General features: G+C 41.7%; 1 protein-coding gene across 1 annotated transcript in view; it reads right to left on the bottom strand.

Annotated features, from left to right (window-relative positions):
* The window catches only part of SORCS3 (sortilin related VPS10 domain containing receptor 3), a 621,794-nt gene that overhangs the window by 122,037 nt on the left and 472,810 nt on the right, over window positions 1-26,947 (bottom strand). The window contains exon 8 of the mRNA XM_025396833.1: window positions 3,767-3,856. Coding sequence (XP_025252618.1) covers window positions 3,767-3,856 — 90 coding nt within the window. The remainder of the gene's footprint in view (window positions 1-3,766; window positions 3,857-26,947) is intronic.

Below are 26,947 nucleotides of genomic sequence, written 5' to 3'. Positions count from 1 at the left end.
CAAGTATGGATTATTTTCATCAGTGTTAAATGTTCCAGAATGGTGAAAATCAATAAAGATGTAGAGGCATCTATTTGATTTGGCATGCAGGTGGCCACTGTAGCAATGGCTAGGGATTTTTAGTGAAATAGTGGATAGACGGATGTAAAGGCAGAGAATATACAGCAGTAGGTTGAAGAGCAAATAGGAAATGAGAAAAGAGATTAGAATTACAGATAACTCTTTAAGAAGTGTGGCCATGACACAGCAGTGAAGGATAAATCAGTATTTGGGGAAATGTAAAAACTGAGGAAACAAAAGGTTAATATCATTGTCATTATCATTATAATGAATTTTCTAAGACATATTTCCCTTTCCTCTCTTTTATTATTCAAAACGGAATTAACCATATTCTACTGTCAAATAAAAAATGGACCCAGACTTAGGTAAGAAGAGATTTTATTTGAAAAGACTTGCAATACCTGTAAGCATCTTGAAGTAAAGACAGAAAAGAATTACTTTTATGCGGGAAAGTAAAAGAAGACTAGAAATAATTGGGCTTGAAAAGTAGGGTGTGCAGGTGGCATGATTGAGCAATTGAACAGGAAATTTTCTTCGGGGTCTGCTGATTCTCAGAAGGGCTGCGAAGGGGGGCTGTTCCTCATTGCCATGTTTGCTTCAGCTACCACTGCTTACACAAGCTCAAGAGTGGGTCAAAGTTCAGGGGCTTAAGGAAGGGGAAAAGTTAGTTTTAAGTTTGAGTAAGTCAAATTAGCAGGCATTTTGTCCAGATTGGCCAGAAGGACAACATTTTAGCAAATCATTTATGAGAAAAAGAAAGGGAATCCGGTCCTATTATAGGTAAACAAGGCAGACATCTGAGTCTTATCAAGTCTCATGCAGAGAGGGGGTCTGCAATAAACCATTTCCCAAACACAAAAGGGTGCAGAGTTTCTTAACCTTGGCTGTTTTTCAGGAGCACAGGGCTCAGGCAAAAATCAACATTTTTACTTCCAACCTGAATCCTATACGGAAAGAAACAAAAATCTTTTCTCCTGTAGAAACAATTTATTAGAGTAGTAAGTTAAGAATAAGTCTAGAATCTAAGAGACAAAAGAGGGTATATCAGGCTCAGAGTGGTAAAGTGAGGGTTTAAGGCAATATTGATTCCAAGGTCAGTCTGGGATGCGATCCCATTATGAACACTGATCTCCATGTAAGACAGGTTAAGAGCCTCAGTATTAATTGCCCCCAAATCAAAACTGTTCCTTAGATTTGTCGAGCGCTTTACACTTGACCAACAATGAGCCATTCATTAAATCCTCACAACTTTGTCAAGCAATAGTATCCCCATTTCACAGATGTGAAGACCCGGGCTCATGGATAAGTAAGCGGTAGAGCTGGAATGAAAGCTCAGGGTTTCTGCTCATAAGCTCACCTGTCTTTTCCTAGGTTACCTGCTCCCTATCACCTGCCCCATGCCCTCTGCTGCTGTCTGCTTTTCATGCCTATTGGACTGACAGCACCAACCTGATGCCCAGGGACTGAGTTATGGAGGGCTCAGCACAGGGCTGCGGCTCCTAATAACCCTGTTTATTGTTAATGGTGCTCATTTCATTCTCTGCCAAACACTCCAGAGCTATGGAGTACCCCAGGAGAGCACATTCTGAACATGTAAGCTGGGAGCAGAGCTGCGAGGGCAATGACGACAGGGAGCTCTTCATGCCTTTGTTTCTAAGCAAACCACCTAAAAGCATCCATGGCACTGCATGGAACAGCAACGACTTGCTTAAAAGCCATTTCCATTCTTAAGCAATGGAAAGAACCAATCTCCCTCCACCCTCTCTGTCCCCACCTCTTCAGTTTTGACTATGAAAACCTGGGCCAGCACTGGCTAATAAAGGGGATCGATAACCATCCAGCTATTTTCACAGCAGCCCTCATATTAATGAGAAGCTGCTCTGGATGAGGTTCTATAAAAGGGACTGAGCGGATGGCATTCCACCACAATAAATTGCCTCGGGGTTGCTAATCATTAACGGAGTGTTCTAGGGTTGTGATCAATTCAGGGCCTCATTTGTCCCCACCTGCAGCCACACTGTCCAGGGGAGTGAATGGTTTGTTTTCCTGAGAAGGTTAAAAATACATAAAATGTGCACACATACAGAGATAAAATAATCCCTACCTCAGGGAGATGGCTTGGAAAGTTCTCTAAACTCATTTCCTAGGCTTAGAAACATGGGAGACTGTCAGGTTAGTGTAATGAGGCATTCTCCTTTAGAAAGAGCATAACTGTGAATTTCCCCTTTCTAACCTTATCCAAGCTGGAATACCTCTTTCCTGTTTGGGTTTAGAACATCTGATGGGTACATCCTGCAAACACAATACTACACAATGGTCCCATAAAGCTAATCAGAGAGAGGGTAGAGAAAATAAGAAATTGGTTCCCATGGTCCTTGAAGCTACTTAAAGTGATCTCTACTGACCTTACCAGCCTCTCTGCAACCCAGTCTCTCAAGATGGCTTTTTAGTTTGTTGAATGAAGTGTGCTGTCTCTTAAAATTGGGCCTATGCATATATCTTCTATCAGCTTCTCCCCATCTTTGTTTGCAGAATTGACTCCTTTATTTTTCTTGTATCAACTTAAACACCACTTTTTCTAGGAAACTGCCCTCCCTTCCCATAGTTAACTAAAACCACCTTGTATGCCAAGATGGCCCTTGAATGTGTATAACACTCTCATACCTATCATTGCTTATTCAGTGTCTTTTTTTTCCAGAACATAATATCCATGAAGGCAGGGACTATTTGTATCTTATTCACTACTCTATTCATAGAGTTTAGTTCACAGAGTAAAAGTTAAATGGAGAAAGAATAGTTGAACGGATGCATAAAAGAATAAATGAATGAATACATGCATGCAAAAATTAATGAATGAATAATAGCAACTGGGGGTAGGAAATTATCCACTTTCTCATGCCATAATTCCTCCACCTCTGTCCTCATTTAACCTTTCATAATACGTTCCTTAGCACCAGCTTAGAGACCCAAGTCTTTGCAACATTACACTTGATACACGTGCTGCCTGAGATTTTTCTGCTTTGCAGCTTCATTCAGTGATGCAATTATAACCTGTCCATTTTCACAATGAGGTTCTAAGGTCCATCTCCCTCCAGAGCCAATGTTCACAAGGAATGGGGTCCCCAAAGTAAGCTTTATGATTTTTCAATAGAAGAGTTAAATCAAACGTTAAAATGCCAACATTTGATATTAACATTCTATTAGTTTACCCCGTTTTAATTACTCATGGTGGTGGGGGGAGTAGAAACATAGGCAATACATTTCCGTTTAGCCTTAAAATGTAGAAAGAAGCAAGAAAACCACCAGACTTATCTGTGCACTTTTATGCACACTCATATAGCATCTGTCCTCCTGCCTGAGTTTGGCCTTCTATTTGGTGATAAAGCCCTTTGCAAAAGGGAGAGCCCCTCCGAGGAGATTCCAAAGCTAGTGTTCCTTTCATTACTGCCCCTGGGAAATGACCCAAGGTTATATCAGACCTTTGAGTTACAGGAAATCAAAGCTCTTGGCTGGTACCCAGCTGAGACAGGAATACAGAATCCAGGTTGTGCACCATTAAGGGAGGCTAAACGACTTGGCGGTGAGTGAGTCTAAATGCCAACAGTCCTTCTAAACAGATCAAACCTCCCAGTTGCCCAACAAGGCAGCCTCTCCAACCCTCCCTTTGCCTGGAGGGACCCAGGACTGCTGGTGGTGCATGCAGTACCTTTGGCAATGAGTACTTAGGCAGCTTTATCTGAGCAAAGGCCTCTCTTCGATAAGACACGTAGTAGCTGGCTCTTCCACCAGTTGTTACCTAGATTGTGGGGGAAACACAAAGAGATCAGATGAGGCCACAGATCATGCACAAGTTGGAAAGTATTAGCTCTCCTATTGACAACCACAATGGGTTTGTAATTACCTTTTAGAGAATATTCCTTGCTGGCTTTGGGTCTCTAATCCCATGGCACTCTGAGCTGCTCTCATTGCATGGTGCTTAGATCACAGGTGGGCAATTACAACAATCTTTCCCACTGAGAGATTCTCCCTCAGAACAGGGACTGACTCCATTTGGTCACTGTGCTCTGCACACGGTACATACCTAGTAAGTATTTTCAACTAAAAGCAGAGGAGCTATCAATGTGGGCTACACCCATGATCTATTTATTCTTTTTGAATTGTTTATTAATTCATTCCAACCATAACACAATTGTCAAATGTATTATTTTGTGGATCTGAATAACGACTACTGTTCAAAGCTCTCATTATTTTGAAATGTAATCTCACTTCTGAACTAAGCACAGATTTCTTTCTCTCATATTTATAATCCATGTATTGAATAGATATTTATTGACTCTTTCCATGTACAAGATACTTAAAAACATCAAAAGGTAGAGGAAGAACTCCAAATGTGAAATTCAGAAATCCTGGATTTGAGTCCCAACTGTGTTATCTCTGGCTAGAAGGCTCAGGGACAAGCCCTGTAACCTCACTTGCGAAAGGATAGATTCTTAATGGGAGGAAAGTGGAAACCACTCCAAGAAATGGTCCTCTGGCCAGGGCCTGCTGAAAAGCCCTGCCAACATGGCAGAGCTCTGCAGATGGCTGCTCTCGGCCCAATTATCCTAACTCAGGGGAAATTAATATTCACAGGAGAAGATAACATGGCTTGTTCAGAGAAAATAGCAGGACAACAATAGCAACCAGGCTGCTGCGCTGAGGAGGCAATTACTCGAGGCACATGCTTCATTCTCACTAAGGTCCAAGCACAGGCTGGAGACAGGCCAGTCCTCCCAGTCTGATCCAAACCTGGCAGCCATCCACAGGCTCTGCTGGGAGCAGAAGAGCTGTAACATCTCTACTGAAGCCACCCATCTCTCCTCACTCGGGGAGGGAGATGACATCTCCCATGGCTACCCCTTGCTCTGCACAGATTGGAAGCCCCCAAAGCAGGCACCACACGCTGCCAGGTAGAGCAGATGTCAGAGTCAGCACGAAGGCAGAGACTTGGAAAAAACTTGGTGCAAAGGCTTATGCTGTGAACCAAGAAGAGAGACTGGTTTTCACCCTGATGTTCAGGGAGCAACATCCATATCTAATTACCATCATTCTTGCCTTGTATTTCAGGACTTTAAAACTTTTTTATTTTGATGCAACATCTGTTCTGAATCTATATTGTTCTGTGTTGGCTTAGAGGTGGGTGTTGCTATATTAACATCGATAGGTTGCTAGGAAGTCTTTTTCCTTTTCCAAGTAAGTCTCAAGTGCATAAAATGTTATCCTTAGATCTGAAAACACAGTCACCGTTAGTTCTCACATGATTGTATGTATTTGTTTAATTTGGTTTTACATTTAATTAGAAAACCAACACATGTAAACATACCTGCTAACCTAGAAACTAGATCAAAAGTTTTTAAACTTCAGCATGCATCAGAATCACCTGGAAAGCTTATTAAAACTCAAGACTCCTGGGGCCCATCTGCAGAGTCTCTGATTCAATAGATCTGGGTGGGGGATCAAGAATTTTCTAATAGGTGGGGCGCGGTGGCACACGCCTATTATCCCAACACTTTGGGAGGCCAAGGTGGGTGGATCACGAGGTCAGGAGATGGAGACCATCCTGGCCAACACGGTGAAACCCTATCTCTACTACAAATACAAAAATTAGCTGGGTGTGGTGGTGGGCGCCTGTAGTCCCAGCTACTCGGGAGGCTGAGGCAGGAGAATGGTGTGAACCCGGGAGGCGGAGCTTGCAGTGAGCCGAGATCACACCACTGCACTCCAGTCTAGGCAACAGAGCAAGACTCTGCCTCAAAAAAAAAAAAAAAAAAATTTCCAATAAATTTCCAGGTGATGCCGATGCTGCTGATCTGGGAACCATACTTTGAACACCTCAGAACTAGACTTTTAACAACAATTTGCATAGATCTCTGTGCTCCTTATCTGCCCTGACCCCCTGCCTCTCTCTCAGATGTAGATATGTTCCTGAATTCTGTGTTTACAACGATGAGAAAGGTGTTTTATTTTTTTTTTTAATTTGAAGTGATATTCACATAGTCTAATAATTTTAAAGTGTACAATTTGGTGTAAATTTAGTACATTCACAGTGTGTGATCCAGCCAAAACTTCTATTTAGTTCTAAAACATTTTCATCACCCCCAAAGGAGTCCTTATACCTGATGACAAAGTTTTTACACCCCCAAAATATATCTCCTGGTCACCTATCATGCTTAATAACCATTTCTCTACAGGTCACCCTGAACCTCACTAAACACGTTCTTGGGAAAGCAGATCAGCATCCAAGAAGCAAGTCCCATCCCTGAATGCTAGCCAGAGATAATCAATTAAAAGGAGCTTCTCCTTGGAAGATCCAGCCACCTCAACAGGGAACAAAATGATAGCACCACTCCGCCTCTTATCAGAAGTCCAGGGCAAGGCTGGGCGCATTGGGGTTTCCAAGTCACCAATTGCCAAAAGAGAACAAGGTGGTCCCATTGATAGCGTGATCAGTCCCACAGCCTTGAGAACTCATCCTCCCATGTCTATTACAGCCCTGCACAAGCAAAGACTCTCTTACAAGCTCACACACAATCCAGGAAAGTTTGTGCTTCAGTAAATAATGAAGATAGAAATTATACTTTAAATGCATTGTCGAATGGTCCAAAACATGAAGGGGCTACATGAAGGCCACAGAGCCCTGGGGTCTCCAAGTACCTCTGATACTGTAGTATCTCCCAGAGATACCAAGCTTCATCCTGCCAATCTTCCTTTGTCCTGACTGTGTCCTTCTCTGTACTTGCCAAAATCCAACTGATGCATTAAACCTCAGTGTAAACCCTATGAGTTCATGGAAGGGTTTTTGAATGCTACCAATTCATTCTAATTTCTCCTATCTCTCAATTACTGAACTTTGTTCTTTTCATTTCTATAGCACTTTCAACATTCACTCTCATGGCACACACATTCCTATAATTATTCTTCTATAGCTTATTACAAGGTTGTGACCTACTTCATTCCTAGACAATGCTGGTTCTATGGTTTGAATGTTTGTGTCCCTTCCAAAATAAATGTTGAAAATTATTCCTCAGTGCAACAGTATTAAGAGGTGGGGCTTTGAGGACATGACTGGGACATGAGGGCTATGCCATCATGAAGGGATTAGTGCTCTATAAAAGGGCTAGAGAAAACTAACTAACCTTCTTTTTTCCCTTTCATCACTTCTGCCATGTGAGGACACAGTGTTCAAGGCACCATCTTGGAAACAAAGACCAAGCCCTCATCAGACATCAAACCTGCAGGTGTCTTTGTCATAGACTTCCCAGCCTCTACAGATGTGAGAAATAAACTATGTAGTCTAAATAATTTTGTTATAGTAGCAGAAATGATCTGAGACAGAAATTGGTACTGAATTGGTATTGGTATTGCTACAACAAATACCTAAAAATATGAAAGTGGTTTTGGAATCAGGTAATGAATAGATGTAGAAACAGTTTTGAAGTGAATACTAGAAAGAAAAAAAAAAACCTATATTTCATTAAACAGAGCATTAAGGGCAATTCTGGTGAGGGCCTTTCTTCAGAAGAAGTGGGGAGCTGTAGAAAGAATTTAAGTTTCCTTAGAAATTACTTACCTGGTCATGAACAGAATACTTGTAGAAATACAGACAGTAAAGGCAATGCTGTTGAGGTCTTAGACGGAAATGAGGAGTAAGATATTGGAAATTAGAGGAAAGGTCATCCTTGATATAAAGTGACAAAAAACTTGGCTTAATTGTGCCTGCGTCTAAAGATTTGTAGAAAGCAGAAATTGTAAGCAATGTACAAGGATATCTGGAAGAACTATCAAAGCAAATGTGGAGAGTGCTGCATGGCTTTTTTTGACCATTTACAGTAAAAAGCAAGAAGAGAGACATGAATTAAAGACAGAGCTTACAATTGAAAGGGAAACAGAACTTAAAGATTTGGAAAATTCTCACCTGGCCATGTAAAGTTTAAAAAGGCAAGTTTGAGAGAGAACACCAAGGGTGTGGCCAAGGGACTATTTGATAAGATTAGTACAGATAGAAGGTAGCCAGATGTTATTCATCAGAGCAATGAAAGAATGGCCCAGAAGGCATACCAGAGATCTTCAAGGCTGCCATGCCCATCACAGGCCCAGAGTGCCAGGGCCTTGAGGGGAAAACAATTTGAAGGGAGGAGCCAGGCTCCCACGGGATGTTGGGGCTCTCTGTCCAGTACCATCTCAAGTCTCTGATCGCCACATTCTAGTGTGACTCTCCTTGAGCAGCTGAGGCTCAAGCAAACCCAAGTTCGGCTCAAGTTGCTGTGCCAGAAGACACAAGCAATAAACTTTGGCAGCATCCACATAGTGGTAACTTTGCAGGCACACAGAGTACAACAGCCGTGGAAGCAGGGCTACCTCCACTTACATTTAAAGGATGCCCAAGAGAGCCTTGGAGCCCAGGCAAAGGACCAATATAAGGCTAGGGTCATAGCAGAGTCTTCACTAGAGTGATGCCCAGTGGAGCCATCAGGGCAGGGCCACTGCAAAGAGTCCTCACTAGGGCAATGCTTAATGGAGCCACTGTGGAGGGGAAGCCCTCGCCAGATCCCAGACCTGTAAGTGCAACACCAGACTGGGAGAGCTGCAGGCATGGACTCTAATCCATCACAGCTACTACATGTGCTACACCTACCCAAAACCATGGGTGCAGGGTTCCCTAGAGCCTTGGAGACCTAATCCTCACCCCACAGTCTGGAAGGTGGGACATGGAGTGAAAGAAAATTATTCTTAAGCCTCAAGATTTAAGGTTGTTTACCCTGTTGGGTTTTGGACTTCCCTGAGACTTGTTACTTGTTCCTTCCTTCCTTCCTTTTGCTCACTTTTGAAATTGGAATGATTGTCCCATACATTGTATTTCAGAGGCACGTAACTTGTTTGATTTCACAGGCTCGCAGCTGGAGTGGAATCCGCCTCAGGATAAATCACCTTGAGTCTCACCCACCTCTTATTAAGACGATATGTAGATGAGACTTTGGACCTAAATTTTAAAGTTGATGCTGGAACAACTTAAGACATTTGAAGCTATTGGGATGAAATGAATGTATTTTATATGTGAGAAGGACATAAATTTGTGAGGCCATGGGTGGAACGCTATGGTCTGATTGTTTCTGTCCTCTCCTAAATTCTTGTTGAAACTTAATCCCTACTGCAACGGTATTAAGAGTTGGGGTCATTCAAGAGGTGATTAGGCCATGAGGGCTTATTCCTCAGGAAAGGAAAAGTGCCTTATAAAAGGGCTGGAGAAAACTAGATAGGCTTCTTTTTTCTTTTCTTTTCTTTTTTTCTTTTTTTCCTTTTTGTCCCTTCTGCCCTTCTGTCATGTAAGGACTCGGTATTCAAGGCATTATCATGGAAGCAGACACCAGGCCTTCAATAGATACCTAACCTGCTGGTGCCTTAATCTGGGGCTTCCCAGCCTTTAGAACTATGAAAAATCAATTTCCATTGTGTATAAGCAGAAAGAGACTGAGAGAACTGGTCTTCTGGCAGATGACCAGTGGATACATAATAATAAAAATAATGAGACAGTCATTAATTGAGCACATCTACCACACTTCAGAACTGCACATACCCTGTATGAAAATTACCTAATTTAATCCTCATAACAACCCTACAGAGATTTTGAGTGACTTGTCCAAGATAAGACAGATTTAAACCTCAGAAAGTTTGGCTCTAAGGCTGTGCTCCTCCTTCTGTGACTAAGAAGAATCCTCTGTCCATCTTTCTTATTTCACCACAATAACACAATAGATTCTCTTGATTCCAACATCTTTTGTGAAAAACTTTTTAAAAATCACATGTGTATATGGTTTTGTTTCCCTGCATTCCCGGAAAATCTGTTTTGACACTGGTGCTGTAGTTTTAAATTTTATTTTGTGAGACAGGGTCTCATTCTGTCACCCAGGCTAGAGTGCAGTGGTACAATCATGGTTCCCTGAAGCCTTGACCTCCCCAGCTCAAGGAATCCTCCCACCTCAGCCTCCCAAGTAGCTGGGACTACAGGTACAAACCACCATACCTGACTAATTTTATTTTTTTATGTTTTTTAGAGACTGGGTCTCCCTCTATTGCCCAGGCTGGTCTCAAAGTGATCAAAGCCACTCCTGGGCTTAAGCAGTCCTCCTGCCTCAGCCTCTCAAAGTGCTGGAATTACAAATGTGAGCCACTGCATCTAGTCCGGTGCTACATTTTTAAAATAATATCTTCTTAGGAGAGCAGAAGTGAGGTAATAAAACCAAGAATAATAATAATATCATGCAATAATATTTCATACAGGTCAGAAAACTGAAGCTGAGAGAGAGCCACTAATTTGCCCAGCGTCATATAGACTTTCATTGTTACAGCCAGAATATAAACCTGGGCTTTCTAACTCCCACCTACACCTGAACCCTTATAAACCTGGGTTTTCCAACTCTAGTCTGCACCTGAACCCTTAACCAGGAGTGAGCACACATCATAGGGGCAGATACACAGCAGGGGGCCAATATTTATTGACTTACTGTATAAGAGATTGTTGGGATTAATCTGCTTAAGCAGAAAGACTTTGAGTTTGGTTTCCTCCATTGGATATTGACTAAAACATAGATGTAGTGAAGAACTCTCAAGCCCTGCCTGGTTCCTGGTTGGTCAAAGGAGTTTATTTTCAAATAGATCGCACACCCCCTTCAGGGGCAGAGTCCTCACAAAAGCAGGAGTTTATTTTCAAATAGATTGCACACCCCTTCAGGGGCAGAGTCCTCACAAAAGCAGGAATTTATTTTCAAATAGATCGCACACCCCTTCAGGGGCAGAGTCCTCACAAAAGCAGGCTGATGCATTTGCTGCTTCACTATGTTAGGGTAAAAGCAGGCTGATGCATGCATTTGCTGCTTCTCTGCGATCATGTGGCTCTCTGGCACACAAGAAAGAAATAAAGTTTAGTGACTATTAATCTGTTTTGATGAACTTTTCTCTTCCTTACAAGCAAATTTTCTGGCACTGTAAATCCCAAAGATTATTACCACTTTTCCTTTCGGTGACACCTTTTATTTTATATTTGATGAATGTCATCCAATTATTTGCTCTGGGCCCATCCGTCACGCTAAACACAGAATTAGCTGGGTCTTTTCCTTACTAATGACTGGCTCGTTAATCTGATTTTCTGGATTTCCATTTTACAGGTTTAATTGGGCTCCTGGCCAGTGAAAATGATTCCTTTGGACAAATGCATTGGCCATTAAACACATCTGTCTCTTCTGACTTGTTCCCGCTCTTGCTGTGACCAAGCCTAACCTGACAGATCCTTTATTTTTTCATTTATCCTTGTTTCTGGATGACGGCTTGCCCTGGAGGAAAGACAGAAACATGCCCCGAAAAATTAGAACCAAAGGGCCTTGAGTCATTTCCTAGCTCCCTTTGGGGATTTAGAAGTTGAGCCTGTTTCTACGACAGGAGAAAACTTAAACTGTTTCTAGAATTTGTAAGTAGACATAGGTAATCTTAGAAGAGAGTCAGAAGCAAATATTTTTGAGTATCTATTCTATATTGGGTGCTTTACTTTCATGATATTATTTAATATCCACAAGAATAATAATTATTATTATCATTATTGTTAATAGCACTGCCAGTACCATACATGTTAAAGATATTAATAATATTTTTGAGCATTTGTTATATGCCAACCATTTCTCTGTACATACTAGCATTCTATTTTATGTTCAGGTAGGGAAACCGGTGTAGGAAAATTATATAACATACTCAAAGACACACAACAAATAAATGGCAGAGCTGGAATTTGAACCCAAGTTTATCTGACTTTTAAAGGTTATGCTGGTCCCTCAGGCTATGTGAAATTTGCAAACCTCTACGTGGAGGGGAATGGGTCCCATGTCACTTAATTTTCAATTCCCAGAAAATACGTTCACTGATATAGTTTGGATGTGTGTCCACACTGAAATACCAGATGGAAGTATAATCCCCAATGCTGGAGGTGGGGCCTGGTGGGAGGTGATTGGATCATGGGGGTAGATTTCTCATGAATGGTTTAGCACCATTTCCCTTGGTGCTGCCCATGTGATAGTGAGTTCTCGTGATATCTGGTTGTTTAAAAGTGTGTACCACCTCCTCTCTCTTCTCTTGCTTCTCCTCTGGCCATATTATGTGTCTGCTCCCCTTTTACCTTCCACCATAATTGTAAGTTTCCCGAGGTCTCCCTAGAAGCTAAGCAGATGACAGCATCATGCTTCCCGTAGAGACTGTAAAACCATGAACTAATTAAACCTCTTTTCTTTATAAATTCCCCAGTCTCAGGTATTTATAACAATGCAAGAATAGACTAATGTGCCCACGGCCAAGGCAGATCTTTCTATGTGAGGGTTCCTATCAATTTCCAAGTTCTGAAAAATCAATGCTACATTGTTGCACAGAAGTACTTGGTGTTGCTATGGGAATTTGTGAACAGGAACCATAATTGGGCTTACAGGAGAGCTGTTGTATTAATAAGAAATGACATGTGGAAGCTTTTCCAGTTAGAGGATTGTGCTGCCTCGAATATTATGTGAATAATCTGTCTAAGCCAAGAGAAATGACTACCTCTAAGGGTACACCTTAGTTACTTCTCACACTGCCTCTGCAGTGTTTCCTCCTCTTTAAAGAAACAAAAGGAACAGTCAAGATGTTATGATGCACAATTGACTTTTCTAACTCCTTTGCTCATTATTTCAGTTCGTATTACTTAAAATAAATCTTGATGTTTTGGGGCTTTACTCTCTCCACTTACATAATTCCTTCAAATATCATATTTATCTTAAGAGCAACATAAAACAAAACAGGCTTCCAAATATTGGACCACAGGAGTCTATAAACAGCCACAAGTTTCATCAGGAAGTTGCTGTACATGTCAGTCTGGCCCTGGAGTCTTATGCATGGATGAATCAGTTGCTTCTGCCATCTTGAGCTGATTTTCCAACACTGCTTTCCTAAGGACCACACTATGAGTCAGAATCAAAGTGTGGTACAGCATTTGGAACAACATGGCATCCTATCAGCATGTCATCTCCTCTGTTAGACTGTTTGACTTTGAATTTAGTGTTTGTCTAACTGATGTTTGCTCATTTTATGTCCTTGAGGCTCTGCAATATTGATGCAGTTTTATCTGTCTAGAAAGAGTGGGTCTATTACCCAACGTGTGCATCACACTATGGCTGGGCCTCCTCTGAAACAGATTTGCACATAAAATCTTTTATTGGTGCCCTAACATAATAGCCGCCAAATAGTTTCAGCAAGAATAGACATGAGATAATAAGATAGTTGACATTGAAGCCAATATTGCTGTGTGTGTGTGTGTGTGTGTGTGTGTGTGTGTGTGTGTGTGTGTGTAGGGGAGGTACTAAAAGGAAGATGCATGCTGACGTTGTCAGCACCCTCACTGGTCAATAAATACTGATGGCACAACTGCCACCTTCAGCAGCCCTGCCGAGCAATTCTTGGACCATTCACTGCCTATTGTTAATGCTAGTAAGGCAGAGAAAGGGTGGTGGGTTAGGAAAGCATGGGACAAAGAGTTTGGATCCAGACCACACACAAAACTAGCAGAAGAATTAGCATGCCTGACCCTCTGACACTATTCCTTCAAGTACAATAAAGGGTCTGGACTCAATCAGTTTCCAATTGCACAGTAAGCAACAGAGCACATTAGTTGGGATCCCAGACCTGGGTTTAAATCCCGCTCATACCACTTTCTGGTTTGGTGACCTTGTACAAGTAATTTAACCTTCCTAATTTTCTCTTGTGGAAAACGCAGATATTAGTTCTATCAACTGACAAGTTATCATGAGGATCAAATATAATTCAGTATAGAAAGAGCTTTAGCCTTGCAGCTGGCACATAGCGAGTACTCAATGCATATTATCTGAGCCAGCAGAACTGGAGGCAAAAATGCCTATACCAGTCTAACATCTTAGAGGCCTTCTGGAGACTGACTATGGTGGCAGTTTATGTATGCAACCTGGAGGCTTCAAGTGGTGCTGGGGTAGCCATGTGTGCCGCCTGATCACAGTTGATCAGGGATAAAAGATGGAAATTCTCCTTGCCTTCAGCCAAGATGAATTTCTAGAGGAAACCACAGATGAAGATCTCCAAGAGATCTGACCATTCATGGCTTCAAGACTTATCTTTGTGTTCTGGTTTTCATGATTTAGACGGAGGGGAAGAAGTTCTTGGGATGCTCACCTGAGCCTTCAAAATGGAAGTTCTTTGCACTTTCTCTTTCCTAATTTTGTGTGTGTGTGTGTGTATGTGTATTTGAGAGGGTAAAAGAGCAAAAATAAGGGCAGAAATACAAAATGACAGATATGAACTTGAGTTATCATTATCATCCTAGTGTCCAAAATTCAGGAGCATTTGAAGACTCCCAAATAATGTAACAAGAGCGAGTCCTTTCAGTGTTACAGACAAGAACACCAGAGCTTCAGGGGAAAGGAAAGGAAAGGAAAGCACTGCCCAAGAAACCTCTAAAGAGAAATCTTCAAACTTGCTATCAAAACATTGCCCCCTCTCTGTGCTCAAAAACAGTTCTGTTCCTTGTGGACTGTGGATTGATAGAGTTTTGTTTAAAAACAAAAAAAAAAAAGAAGAAGAAGAAAAAGAAAAGAAAATGGAACTGAGAGGAGGTTAAAGAAGATATTGCATGAGGTCTAGCTTATATGGTTGTCCAATACTTGTATAAGTTTTTCATTCAACTTGATACATCAAATAGCCTAATTCCTTTTTATGAGTGGACACTATGAGGTCAATTATTTAACTGAAATATTCCCAAACTACATACTAGCCTCTGTCTTTTCTATAGTATCCCAGTACTTCAGAAAATAAAATCAAAATGGTGAGAGAGGAGAAGGAAAAAGGTGGAAGGTCCTGTTCCTTCATAGTGTAACATCTGTGATTTTATTTTCAGCTCCACCATTTATTAGAGATGCAATTTTAGACAATGTAACCCATATCTTAGAGTTTGGGGGTTATTTTCATATAAAAAAAAACTAATTATAGTTATCTTTCTCTCACAAGATTCTTGTGAGTAAATGAGATAATAAAATGCTTTCATGTAACCAGAAAATGCTCTATAAATACAATGATTAGATTGTTATAATAGACCTATGGTATGTTCCCAGGAACCCAAGCTTTTAGAAGCGTATTCACTGACAAATTATGCTGTTGATCCATAAATTCCCATCCTAATGATTGTGTGGGGCACTGAAATTTGCTCATGTAGCTTCACCTATGCACAAAAGGAAAGGCTAGAGGCAATACATAATATGAGAAGGAGAAGCAGAAAATGATGGGCACAGCTATAGAACAGAAACATTTTCAGCCACATGGCATGAATGGCAGGTACATATAGCTGCTTAGAGAATAATTTTATTGATATGTTCAAAATACTTTAAATATCCTGAAAGGGCAAGGCAGACAAAATCACTCATTTTCTAGAGAATTAGGGATGCTTCTTTGGGGCATGGGATTTCTGGAGATACACGTGGGCTGCTATATACGACAGCAAAGTTTCACCAACATGGGATTTGCATGTCTCATGAGTGAATTTCGGGACAGCAGTAGACGGATTTAAGCCATCTGTCAAGCTGTTTCTCAGAAAACACTGCTGCCTCCCCAAGAGAGCCATGAATATTTGTGAAATGCCAACTGCTACTTCTTGGAGCTTCCCCATCATGCTCTCTGTTTCATGCCTCTCCTGTCCTCTGCCAGCACAAGCAACATTGTTGGAGGGCCAGGCTCTATGCTTACCATGGAATATGCACCGTCTGCTCTTGCACACTATGACCTCATGAAGGAAATACCATGAAGCCTGCTTTACTGATAATTTAACTGACATGCATCGGGTATTCAGCTCCAAGGTGGCAGAGCCTGGATTTGAACTTGTGTCTCTAAACCATGACAATGACCACTACATGGTGCAGCCCTGAATGAGCCTAAAGTGTCTACGCCAGAGACTTTGCAAAGAATGGCTAGTATAGGACAAGTTATTTGAGGGACTCAGCCTGACCCAGATCACTTCAGCATCAATGAATTTTGCAGTGGTTTATGTCAAAAGCTTTCTCCTTAATTAGGCTCCCCCGACCCCAATTTCCCAGCTGGAGTTCACCTTTTCTTCCTCTGATTCCCAGGGCTCTTTGTGGCTTTCTTGTTGCACTTACCAGCTGTTGTCCCAAATTAGAGGGAAGCTGGTCCTTTTGTGGTCTCTTGCTGTATTGTAATATTTTTGAGGTTAGATAATGTTCTTATTCATCTGTAATAGTCTCTTAGTACCTAGCACTCACGTCATAACAACTAATATTTGTTGAGTACTCTGTGTTATTAGTTCTCATTATTGTACTGAATCTCATGTGATCCGAGCACAACCCTGCAAGCGAGGCCTAATTATACCTTCATTTTAAAATTAAGGCCTAGGCAGGGTGCTTTAGGTCATCTTGGTACTAAAAGGTAAGACTTAAAGCCAAGCTCAAAGCTTCTAACTTGTTACCCCAGGCTCTTTTCACTTTGCTAGGCTTCTAAAATCTGTGTTTCCAGAGTCAGAATAAGCAAAATACAAAGAGAAGACAATTGCATGAATTTTTACAAATGGGTAGTGAATTTTACATCAAATACTCCTTTGCGTGGGTGACAACACCATGTCTTGGAAAATCAGGGGCTATAAAAGAGCTTGCTTTCCTGCGGGAAACAGGCAGGCAGAGTACAAGATGTTCTTCCCCACCCACTGCTGAATCCACGTAATAATTAAGGGTCTGGCCAAATTTAGATCATTTCTTGAATGTTAATCATATTTAAACATCTCATTATGGATACTGGCCACCATTCCACTATGTCTTACATTTGTCAATCAGCAAGTACTTGTACAGCACTTTTGTGACCAGACTGTATTAAGTACCATTGGTCGTGGAGCTGTCACCTCACGGAGTTCACCATCTGTTTGGGAAAGCAAACTTAACATACAAGATGTATAAATGACAATATAAGGCCAGTAATAATGCCATGGTACTCAGCAGAGTGAAGATCAGATGCTATAAAATCCTTTCCTCAGAACCACAATTTACTCAATGTGTTCTCATGCTCCTTCTACAATTACAATAAAAGCCACCTGCATCCTATCTCCATTTTGTAGATGGACAGCTAAGACACAAGACAGCAAAGTCACACAGCTAGCAGAGGGCTGAACCGAAATTTAAACTCATGTCTGACAGATTCCAGATACTGTAGGCATAACGATTCTCCTAGATCACCCTCCACAGTGTGACATTCATACACACATGCACACATGTGTGCATGCACCCACAGTGTTATATGTAATCTATAAATAAGTGTGACTTATACTCCCACTGACTTAAGAGTAGAGTAGGTTCTCAACACTGAAGGACATTTTATTTGCTGGATGTGATGATGGATTTGAGTTTGGAAGATTTGAGAAACCAGGACCTGGCTGCATTTTTCTACATACCAAATAGAGAGACAGAGAGAAAAGGTAGGGAGGGAACTTGAAGGAAGAAAAGATCACCAGTCAAGCTGGAGAGGTTGCAGGGCAGAAGTGCCAAGGTGAGTTGTTGGTACCAGGAGAGATAGTTTTGGGGGAATGGAAAGAAATGGTGAGTGTGTGTAGACTTTTGTTTGTGTGCTGTGTGTTACATGACATAAATACTCTGCTTCATTTCTATTTGACATCTTTAACAAAAAAGTCTATATGGCACTGCTCAATACTCTCATTATTATAATCTTATTTATTGGTTTATCTTTGCAGAGGCAATTCATAGCAAGAATAAAGTTTTGGTTGAAAAAAATGCCCAAGAGTTATAGCTGAGTTACCAGAAATTTTATCTTTGTATATATTTTAAGTTATTTGTTTTGTCCTTCATTGTGAAAACTAACAAGGAACCCAGCAAGCAAGCCTAGACTTGGATTCCAACCCCCACCCTCACCTATTGGTTATGATGTGTCTTTGGGAAGATCATTTAAGTGCTTCTGGACCTTGAAACAGACAGCCACACTCACGATGTGAGGTCCAACGTGTGCTGACACAAAGTAGGGACTCAGAAACGTCACATTGCTTGAGGTCCACAATCACTCATTCCAAGGTTCTGGTTTCCTAAGCCGAAGGTCTTCTTCAACTGCAATATCTTGATTCTAAGCTGCCAGTTTTGTGTGTGGGTGGATATTCAATGATGCAACATGCATGTTTTAAGCAGCTACTTTGTGTTAAAGCTCTATGTACTTACTCACTGTCTTATACACAGTTCCTGACCCAACTTGCCTCCAGCCAATAAGAAAGTGTAGGTTGTTCTGAATCTTTCTTGTTTAAGGAGGAGAATCATGCAGTGGTACAGAAAGAAGGCTCTGGTGCCAAAATGATTGCATCAAAATCTCCATTCCATTGCTTACTGGCCGTGTGGTCTTGGGAAAATGGCTTAACCTTTTAGTGCCTCTTCTGTGAAACAGAAGAGTTGTACTTACCACATAAGCTGTCATAACAATTAAATTCACTAATTCACAAGCCTAGCTCACGCTGACGACTCAATTGGTGTTAGTTGTTACTACTAATATAATTGAATTTCTAAGAATTACAGGTTATTCAATAATAAAGAAAATTAGCCAGGAGGTAAAAACCAGGGAAGAAGGTTTATGACAAATCTTTAAAAATAATTATAGTGAGAATGAGAGTGTTTCTTATATAGGATAGTCCCATTAAATCAACTTCCAAGTACTTGTGGCAGATATCTCAGAGGAAGTAAGGAAGTCATCTCTTCCACCCCTTCCTGACCCCCTTATACAAAGAACACCTAAGAAGAAACTGTGTAGCACAATGAAATAATAAATATAATCATATTAAGAGCACTTTGATCATTTCTCCACGCTGCAATCTGGAAACAGTTGCTACCTGGTCAGGCAGTAAAACTAAAAGCGTTTATTCCAGAGAATCAGACAGAAGGCCTTGGGTACAGCCGACTTTCGTTCTAATTGCATTCCGTGGAATTACCCCTGCACATTATTATAAGGTGTGCATCTCTTCCAAGAACATTTTTCTCAGAAGAAAGAGGAAGCAATCTTGCCTGGCCTCGAGAGGTTATAAGCAAGGCTAGAGGGAGAGGTGGGAAGTGGCTAATTTCATGTTCCTATCAAACACAAGCTAGATTATAAGACAACAAGGGAAGAGAAGGAGGAAAGAATGGAGATTAAAGAATCAGACAATTTTAAAGCCCAAGAAATGCAGACAGGGAAACGCTAATCTTTTTAATGTATTTTTTTTTGTAACAGATGTTTGCTTGCAGTTCCAAATCTAATAGCAGTTGGTATAGTAAAGATGAAATAGTAGAAGAAAAAGAAAAGCTAAAAAGAGAGAAAGGGAGTCAGGCTGGCAAACAAGAAGCTAATTCCAATGCCCCTCCTTCTTCTCTGCTTCACCAGGCTCTGTCCATTGGGTGCAGGCCGGCCGTATGCCCTGCCATGTTGCCTTCCTGACAGCTCTGGGTTCTTGCTCACTGCATCCCCCTGTCTGTAAGCATTCCTCCCCAGGAAAGTAGGGGTAATCAGGCCCATCCTTTAAACATCTTCATTGTATCACTTTCATAATCAGCTTATAATGTTCTGTTCAATAGACATGGAGCCGACCAGACCAAGTGCTTGAACAGCAGCTTGGGCCGTGGAGCTATTCTCTGTGCCATTGATCACAAAGACAAAAATCAATCCTGGCTAAGGAGAAAGAAGTTAAAAATAAATTGCAGGGATTGATTTCTCTTCAGACCCTCTGACTCCCAGTTTAGAAAGGGGGAAGGAAGAGTATGCATGGATCTGCCAGTCATGAAATCGCTTAATAGGACCCAGTCGCAAAAGCAAAATCTGGGGATATTTTATACACTTACACACATAATTGTCTTTTATGTTTTTACATTATTTTATTTTTGTTTCCTAATAACTATAAGAGATGAGAATCCATCTAAATTGCAAGCTCCTAGGAGAAACACACTACTGTTTGCCTGGATCTCCAAAATCTCCAAAATGAGGCCCCATGCTTTGTGGAGAGCATTAACTCCAGACATATTTGTTGGGAGACTGACAGAACACGTGAATAAATGAAGTGCCCTCCCTCCTATTATTGTCTCTCACAATTATGTTTATTTCTTCATAGACTTATCATAGTAGGCAGTTACCATTCTGATTTATTGGTTTGCTTATGTAGTATCTCTCCCTCTCTCGACTATAAACCCTGTTATGGCAGGAACTGTGGTTTTCTTATTTACATATTTATTTCTTATATATAGCATAATCTCCAGGGATCATAACTGTCTTATTTACTTTTTGGATTTTTATTTCTTTTTTACTGCATTATCTCCATATTATACCCCAAGTAGATGTAAATGGAATGAAGAAAGGAAGGAAAGATTCAGCAACTTGCTTGAGGAATTAACTACATCCCAAATCTCTTTTTTTGTTTGATACCGACATTGGAAAAATGAATTGAGGCAATACCTCTGAACAACAATCCCTTTCATATGTCTGACTAAATGGAGTGACCTGTAGGGCAAGACAACCTGTGGAGTTTTAGGGTCAGAAGAGAACTTCGGGCGTCATACAGTTCACTGCTTTCAAAACTTTCTATGCTGTTCTAAGTTCTGCAAAGATGCCTTGTGGTGTCCCCAAAGGGATGAAGAGTCTGGGTGGGTGGTGAAGCTCATACAGCCCCTCACCCTCTTTAATGTATATCTCTTCTAACTGTATCTGTTTTATACATTGGAATGCCTTCAACAATTTTGCCTGGAAGGCAGTTCTCCAAGAACAACAACAGAAGATTTGAAAGCCTTTCTTTAATGTAATCTTTTCATTTTGCCACAAGGAAACTGAGCTTCAGGGAGGAAGGGTGATGGCCCAAGATCACCCAGTGAGTTAATGACAAGGCTAGACTTAAACCCAGGAACGCCAACTCCCTTCACCTGCGCATCCATCCAACCGCACAGTCTCCTTCCAAGGGTCGCTTCCCCTTGGGGCACTGACTGATCCTCAAGTTGAGCCCCTCAAGTAAATTACCTGCTATGAGAACTACCATGATCCTTGCCTCCTCCAGGACATCTTCTTTAATTGTAGATCTCCCTCACCCTGGCAAGCACTGTCCTGGAGAGTCTAGCAATTTCTTAAATGCTTTTGAGCATTGTTTAGGAACACTGTCTGGTCAAGCAGCTCTATCTCCTCACCAAGACAATGCAAAATGAGGACCAACACTTTCTCAATCTTGTGACCATCACATTCCCTTCATTTAGAACAGTATCAGGAACACATTAAGTGCTCAATATGAGATTATTAAATGAATGGATGAATGAATGAATGAATCAGTCAATCAATCAATACCTGTATCACAGAGAGAACCAGTCACAGTACTGGGTACATAGTAGATCCTCAATCACATCAAGCCGATTGGTTAACATCTGACTCTGCTGCTCTGAAACTCCAAGAAGTCCTTATTCTGGCTGACCATCAGGTTTCAGAATTCTTAAAGGATTCTGATTCAGATTCTTAAAGGCTGCTTGCAGAAATTCAAAATGATTATTTACTCCATTAGCTGGTCATACAGTTATAGGCAGAGTGATTAAAATGTTTTAAAGCTGAAACTCTGAAATTCATATATACTCTAGTTAGAATGGTAATGGGAAGAGAACTGGTCTAAACAGTCTACTTTTCAGTCAACAGCCCAACTGCCTTAATTATCAGCACTGCTGTTTTTACAGCAGTGTAATTATCTTTGATAGGAGAAAGACCCAGAAAAGGAATTCTCCAGGGAGCTGGGCTTAGCAGTCAGGGCGTGGAAGACTTGCTGGCACATGGAAGGGAAGGACAATGGGGAGACTCAGTGAGGTCATGACTCAACAGCTCCTCTAAGTCCTGGAATGGAACCCAAAGGCAGCCCCTCCTCCCACTCTGAATGCATAATGCATGGCAAGAGGTACACAGGGCGGAGGAAAGGGCTGGAGAAGAACAGAGCTGTGGATGTCATGATGATTCTCCACACTGCCATCCAGTCTCCACGGGGAGTCCCAGGGATGGGTGTTTGAGTAAATCCTCTAAGTATATCTGAGGGACAGCTCTCAGAGGCTCAGCCATGATTACATTGTACTGAATCCCGTTAAGCCTTTCTTTGGTTAATGATGCAGAAAGTTTCTGATATGAAACAAAATTGAAACAGATCCTGAGAGAGAGTCCACTAAATAGGGAATGGAGCAAGGCTTTACAGTCACTAACATCTACCAAGATGGGAGCCTATTTCACTTTTACAGTCATCTAGAAAAGTATCTGAGAATACCAATTATTAGGTGCTAACATAGAGAAAAATGAAATGAGAGATCAATCATTGTCCTCCTGTGTCATCCTTTATAAACCCAGACAGCCCTGAGGTCATATCCTTGACCTTGCCATTTCCTGAGCTATACAACCATGGGTGATTACCTAAATTTCACTGAAACTCGGTTTCCTCCATAGAAAAGTAAAGACAGTATCTGTCATATTGAGATCCCATGAAGATTAAAGTTTTATTAAATAAAATAAAATGCACACATCTTGGACATAAATTTGATGCGAAATAATTGCAAGGTCTGTTTTCCACTATAACAACAATTCTTTCTGTTTGTTGATCGGTGAGTAAAATTGGTGGTGAAGCTAGGTGGAAATAACACTCTAAACCACCATTGCTTTGGAGGTAGGAAACTGATTTCCAAATAGTGAAAGAGATTGAGAGTGTATAGCTGATCTCACTTCTTTGAGCTGATGATTGAAACTCTTGTAGTCTCCTGGATAACACATCTGCCTTCCTGATCAGAACTCACAGACTGTCTCCCACCATATAAGCATCCTGAATAATTAAACACCATGAGTGCCACCCTCCTTGCAAAATGCACTACACAGCACACTTACCACCACCCTGACTTCTCATGCCCATGGAGACACTAATAGCAAAAGAAGCTTTTCTACCAAAGCACAATAACACAGCCTTCTATGGAGCTACTACCAATAACTCAGGGGTGATACACAAAATGAAAACAATTTAATTGTGCTAGACATGGCCCATTCATATTTTATTAGAAAGGCAAATCGTTACTTTATAATATGTAGCAAATTACAGAATCATTCTCTGAGATTAAAGGACAACATTCTTTGCTATATTGACCTAGCAAGCAACAGGTATTGTAACTTCCATGGAGCCTCATTAGATATCCTGGGAAGAAACAAGTCTTAGTAATTTATAAGAGGCATGCACAGTAGAGTTCTGAATGGAGCAAGGAGATTGCCATGCCTAAGGGATTGACGGGCATCCTGTAAAGAAAGACCCCTTGCTAGAGCCTCCCGGTCTCTGCATTATGCTGAGAGGAGCAGGGGACACTGGGGTCACTGGCATTTAGATAGTAACTGACACTGTAAAAGTGAATCGGATGGACTTACTCAAAGGAAAGTGTGTTAGTCTGTTCTCATGCTGCTATGAGGAAATACCCAAGACTGGGTAATTAAACCTCTTAAGAGAGGAGAAAAGGGGTTTAATTGACTCACAGTTCTACATGGTTGGAAAGGCCTCAGGAAACTTACAACCATAGCAGAAGGTGAAAGGGAGGAACAGCACCTTCTTCACAGGGTGGTTACCTAAATTTCACTGAAACTCGGTTTCCTCCATAGAAAAGTAAAGACAATATCTGTCATATTGAGATCCTGTGAAGATTAAAGTTTTATTAAACTTTAAAGGAGTTTAATAAAAGAAGAAGTGCTGAGCAAAGGAGGAAAGGCCCCTTAATAAAACCATGAGAGCTTGTGAGAACTCACTCTCACAAGAACAGTATGAGGGCAACCTCCCACATGATTCAATTACCTCCCACCAGGTCCCCTCCATAACACATGGGGATTGTGGAAGCTATACTTCAAGACGAGATTTGGATGAAAACACATCATTCTGCCCCTGGCCCCTCCCAAATCTCATGTCCTCACATTTCAAAACACAATGATGCCTTTCCAAAAGTTCTCCAAGGTCTTAACTCATTCCAGAATTAACCCAGAAGTCCAAGTCCAAAGTCTCATCTGAGACAAGGCAAGTCCCTTCTGCCTATGAGCCTGTAAAATCAAAAACAAGTTAGTTACTTCCTAAATACAATCAGGGTACAGGCATTGGGTAAATACACCCATTCGAAATGGGAGAAATTGGCCAAAACAAAGGCACCACAGGCCCTATGCAAGTCTGAAATCCAATAGGGCAGCCATTAAACCTTAAAGTTCCAAAATGACCTCCTTTGACTCCAGGTCGCACATGCAGATCATGTCGATGCAAGAGGTGGGCTCCCATGGCCTTGGGTAGCTCTGCCCCTGTGGCTTTGCAGGGTATGGCCCCCTTCCAACTGCTTTCACAGGCAGGCATTGAGTGTCTGTGGCTTTTCCAGGCACACAGTGCAAGTTGTTGGCAGATCTATCATTCTGAGGTCTACAGGATGCTGACCCTCTTCTCAGTGCTCCACTAGGCAGTGCCCCGGTAGGGACTCTATGTGGAGGCTCGCACCGCACATTTCCCTTCCTCACTGCCCTAGCAGAGGTTCTCTATGAGGGCTTCACCCCTGCAGCACATCTCTGCCTGGATATCCAGGCATTTCCATATATCCTCTGAAATCTAAGTGAAGATTCCCAAACCTCAGTTCTTGACTTCTGTGCACCTGCAGAGCCAACATCTCATGTAAGCTGCCAAGGCTTGAGACTTGCACCCTCTGAAGCAACAGCCTGAGCTGTACGTTGATCCCTTTTAGCTCTGGCTGCAGAGGCTGGGATGCAGGGTACCAAGTTTCCAGGCTGCACACAGCAGGGGGGCCTTGAGCCCAGCCCACGAAAACAATTTTTCCTCCTAGGCCTCAGCACTGTGATGAGAGGGGCTCCTGTGATGACCTCTGATGTGCCCTGGAGACATTTTCCCCATTGTCTTGATGATTAACATTTGGCTCATTATCTATGCAAATTTATGCAGCTGGCTTGAATTTCTCCCCAGAAAATGAGTTTTTCTTTTCTCTCACATCATCAGGCTGCATATTTTCCAAACTTCTATGCTCTGCTTTCTCTTGAACGTTTTGCCTCTTAGAAGTTCCTTCCACCAGATAGCCTAAATCATTTCTCTCAAATTCAAAGTTCCACAGATCTCCAGGGCAAGGGCAAAAAGCCACAAATTTCTTTGCTAAAGCATAACAAGAGTGACCTTTACTCCGGTTCCCAAGATGCTTCTCATCTCCATCTGACACCATCTCAGCCTGGACTTCATTGTCCATATCACTATCAGCAATTGGTCAAAGCCATTCAACAAGTCTCTAGGAAACTCAAAACTTTTACACATTTTCCTGTCTTCTCCGCCAAACTGTTTCAGCCTCTGCCTGTTACCCAGTTCCGAAGTAGCTTCCACATTTTGGGGTGTCTTTATAGCAGCACCCCACTCTCTGCAGTACCAATTTACTGTATTAGTCTGTTCTCACACTGCTATAAAGAACTGCCCACAACTGGATAATTTATAAAGAAAAGAGGTTTAATTGACTCACAATTCTACTTTGGAAGGGCTGGGAAGGCCTCAGGAAACCTACAATCATGACAGAAGGAGAAGGGTAAGAAAGGCACCTTCTTCGCAGCGGGGGCAGGAAGGAGAAGTGCTGAGCAAAGGGGAAAAAAGCCCCTTATACAACCATCAGATCTCGTAAGAACTCACTCACTTTTACGAGAACAGCATGGGGTAACCGCCCCCATAATTCAATTACCTCCCACTAGGTCCCTCCCACGAAACATTGGGGATTCTTTTTTTTTTCTTCTTTTCTTTTGAGGATCTAAACCTCCATACTGTTTCTATAGAAACTGCAGGAAGCTCTTCAGGATATTCTTTTTTTTTTTTTTTTTTTTTTTTTGAGACGGAGTCTCGCTCTGTCGCCCAGGCTGGAGTGCAGTGGCCGGATCTCAGCTCACTGCAAGCTCCGCCTCCCGGGTTTACGCCATTCTCCTGCCTCAGCCTCCGAGTAGCTGGGATTACAGGCGCCCGCCACCTCGCCCGGCTAGTTTTTTGTATTTTTTAGTAGAGACGGGGTTTCACCGGGTTAGCCAGGATGGTCTCCATCTCCTGACCTTGTGATCCACCCGTCTCGGCCTCTCAAAGTTCTGGGATTACAGGCTTGAGCCACCGCGCCCGGCCTCAACATTGGGGATTCTGAGAACTACAATTCAAGATGAGATTCGGCTGGGGACACAGTCAAACCATATCAGAGAGGGTAGGAAGTAAACAGAGAAAAGGAACCTAGAAAGAACACTGAGGAAAAACTCTTATTTAAAGAGTGGGCAGAGGAAGAGGCACCTGTGTTGGAAAGTAAGATGATATTGGAAAGACGGAGAGATGAGAGGGGACCCTGAACTGTACCGTATCGAGGAAGCAATGAGAGCGGTTCAAGGAAGAAGGAGCAGTCAAGAGGTTCAAATGCTCTAGACAGGTCAACTAAGTTAATTATTAAGAGGCATAGTCTAGATGTACTTCAAAGATACCTTGGATGAACTTGGCAAAAGCAATTTCGGTGTGGTGGCAGAGGCAGAAGTCAGTCTCAAGTGTTACAGAGACAGGAAAATGAGAAGATGGGGTTATGAATAAAGTTGGTGCTCAAGAAATTTGATTGTGAATGAAACATGGGAGACTTAGAGGGGTGTAGGTTCAAAGAAAGTTTTACCCTGCTTTGTTTTGTTATGTCAAGATGGTGGATATTTTTAAAATATTTAAATATTGATGGAAAGTTTAACATAGTGATGAATAAATTACAGACAGGGGAAATGAGAATGATCAGTAGTG

This window comes from Theropithecus gelada, chromosome 9 (genome assembly GCF_003255815.1).
Source record: "Theropithecus gelada isolate Dixy chromosome 9, Tgel_1.0, whole genome shotgun sequence".
Taxonomy (NCBI): domain Eukaryota; kingdom Metazoa; phylum Chordata; class Mammalia; order Primates; family Cercopithecidae; genus Theropithecus; species Theropithecus gelada.
The sequence above is the reverse complement of the archived record's forward strand: the minus strand, read 5'-3'. Positions and strand labels throughout refer to the sequence as shown.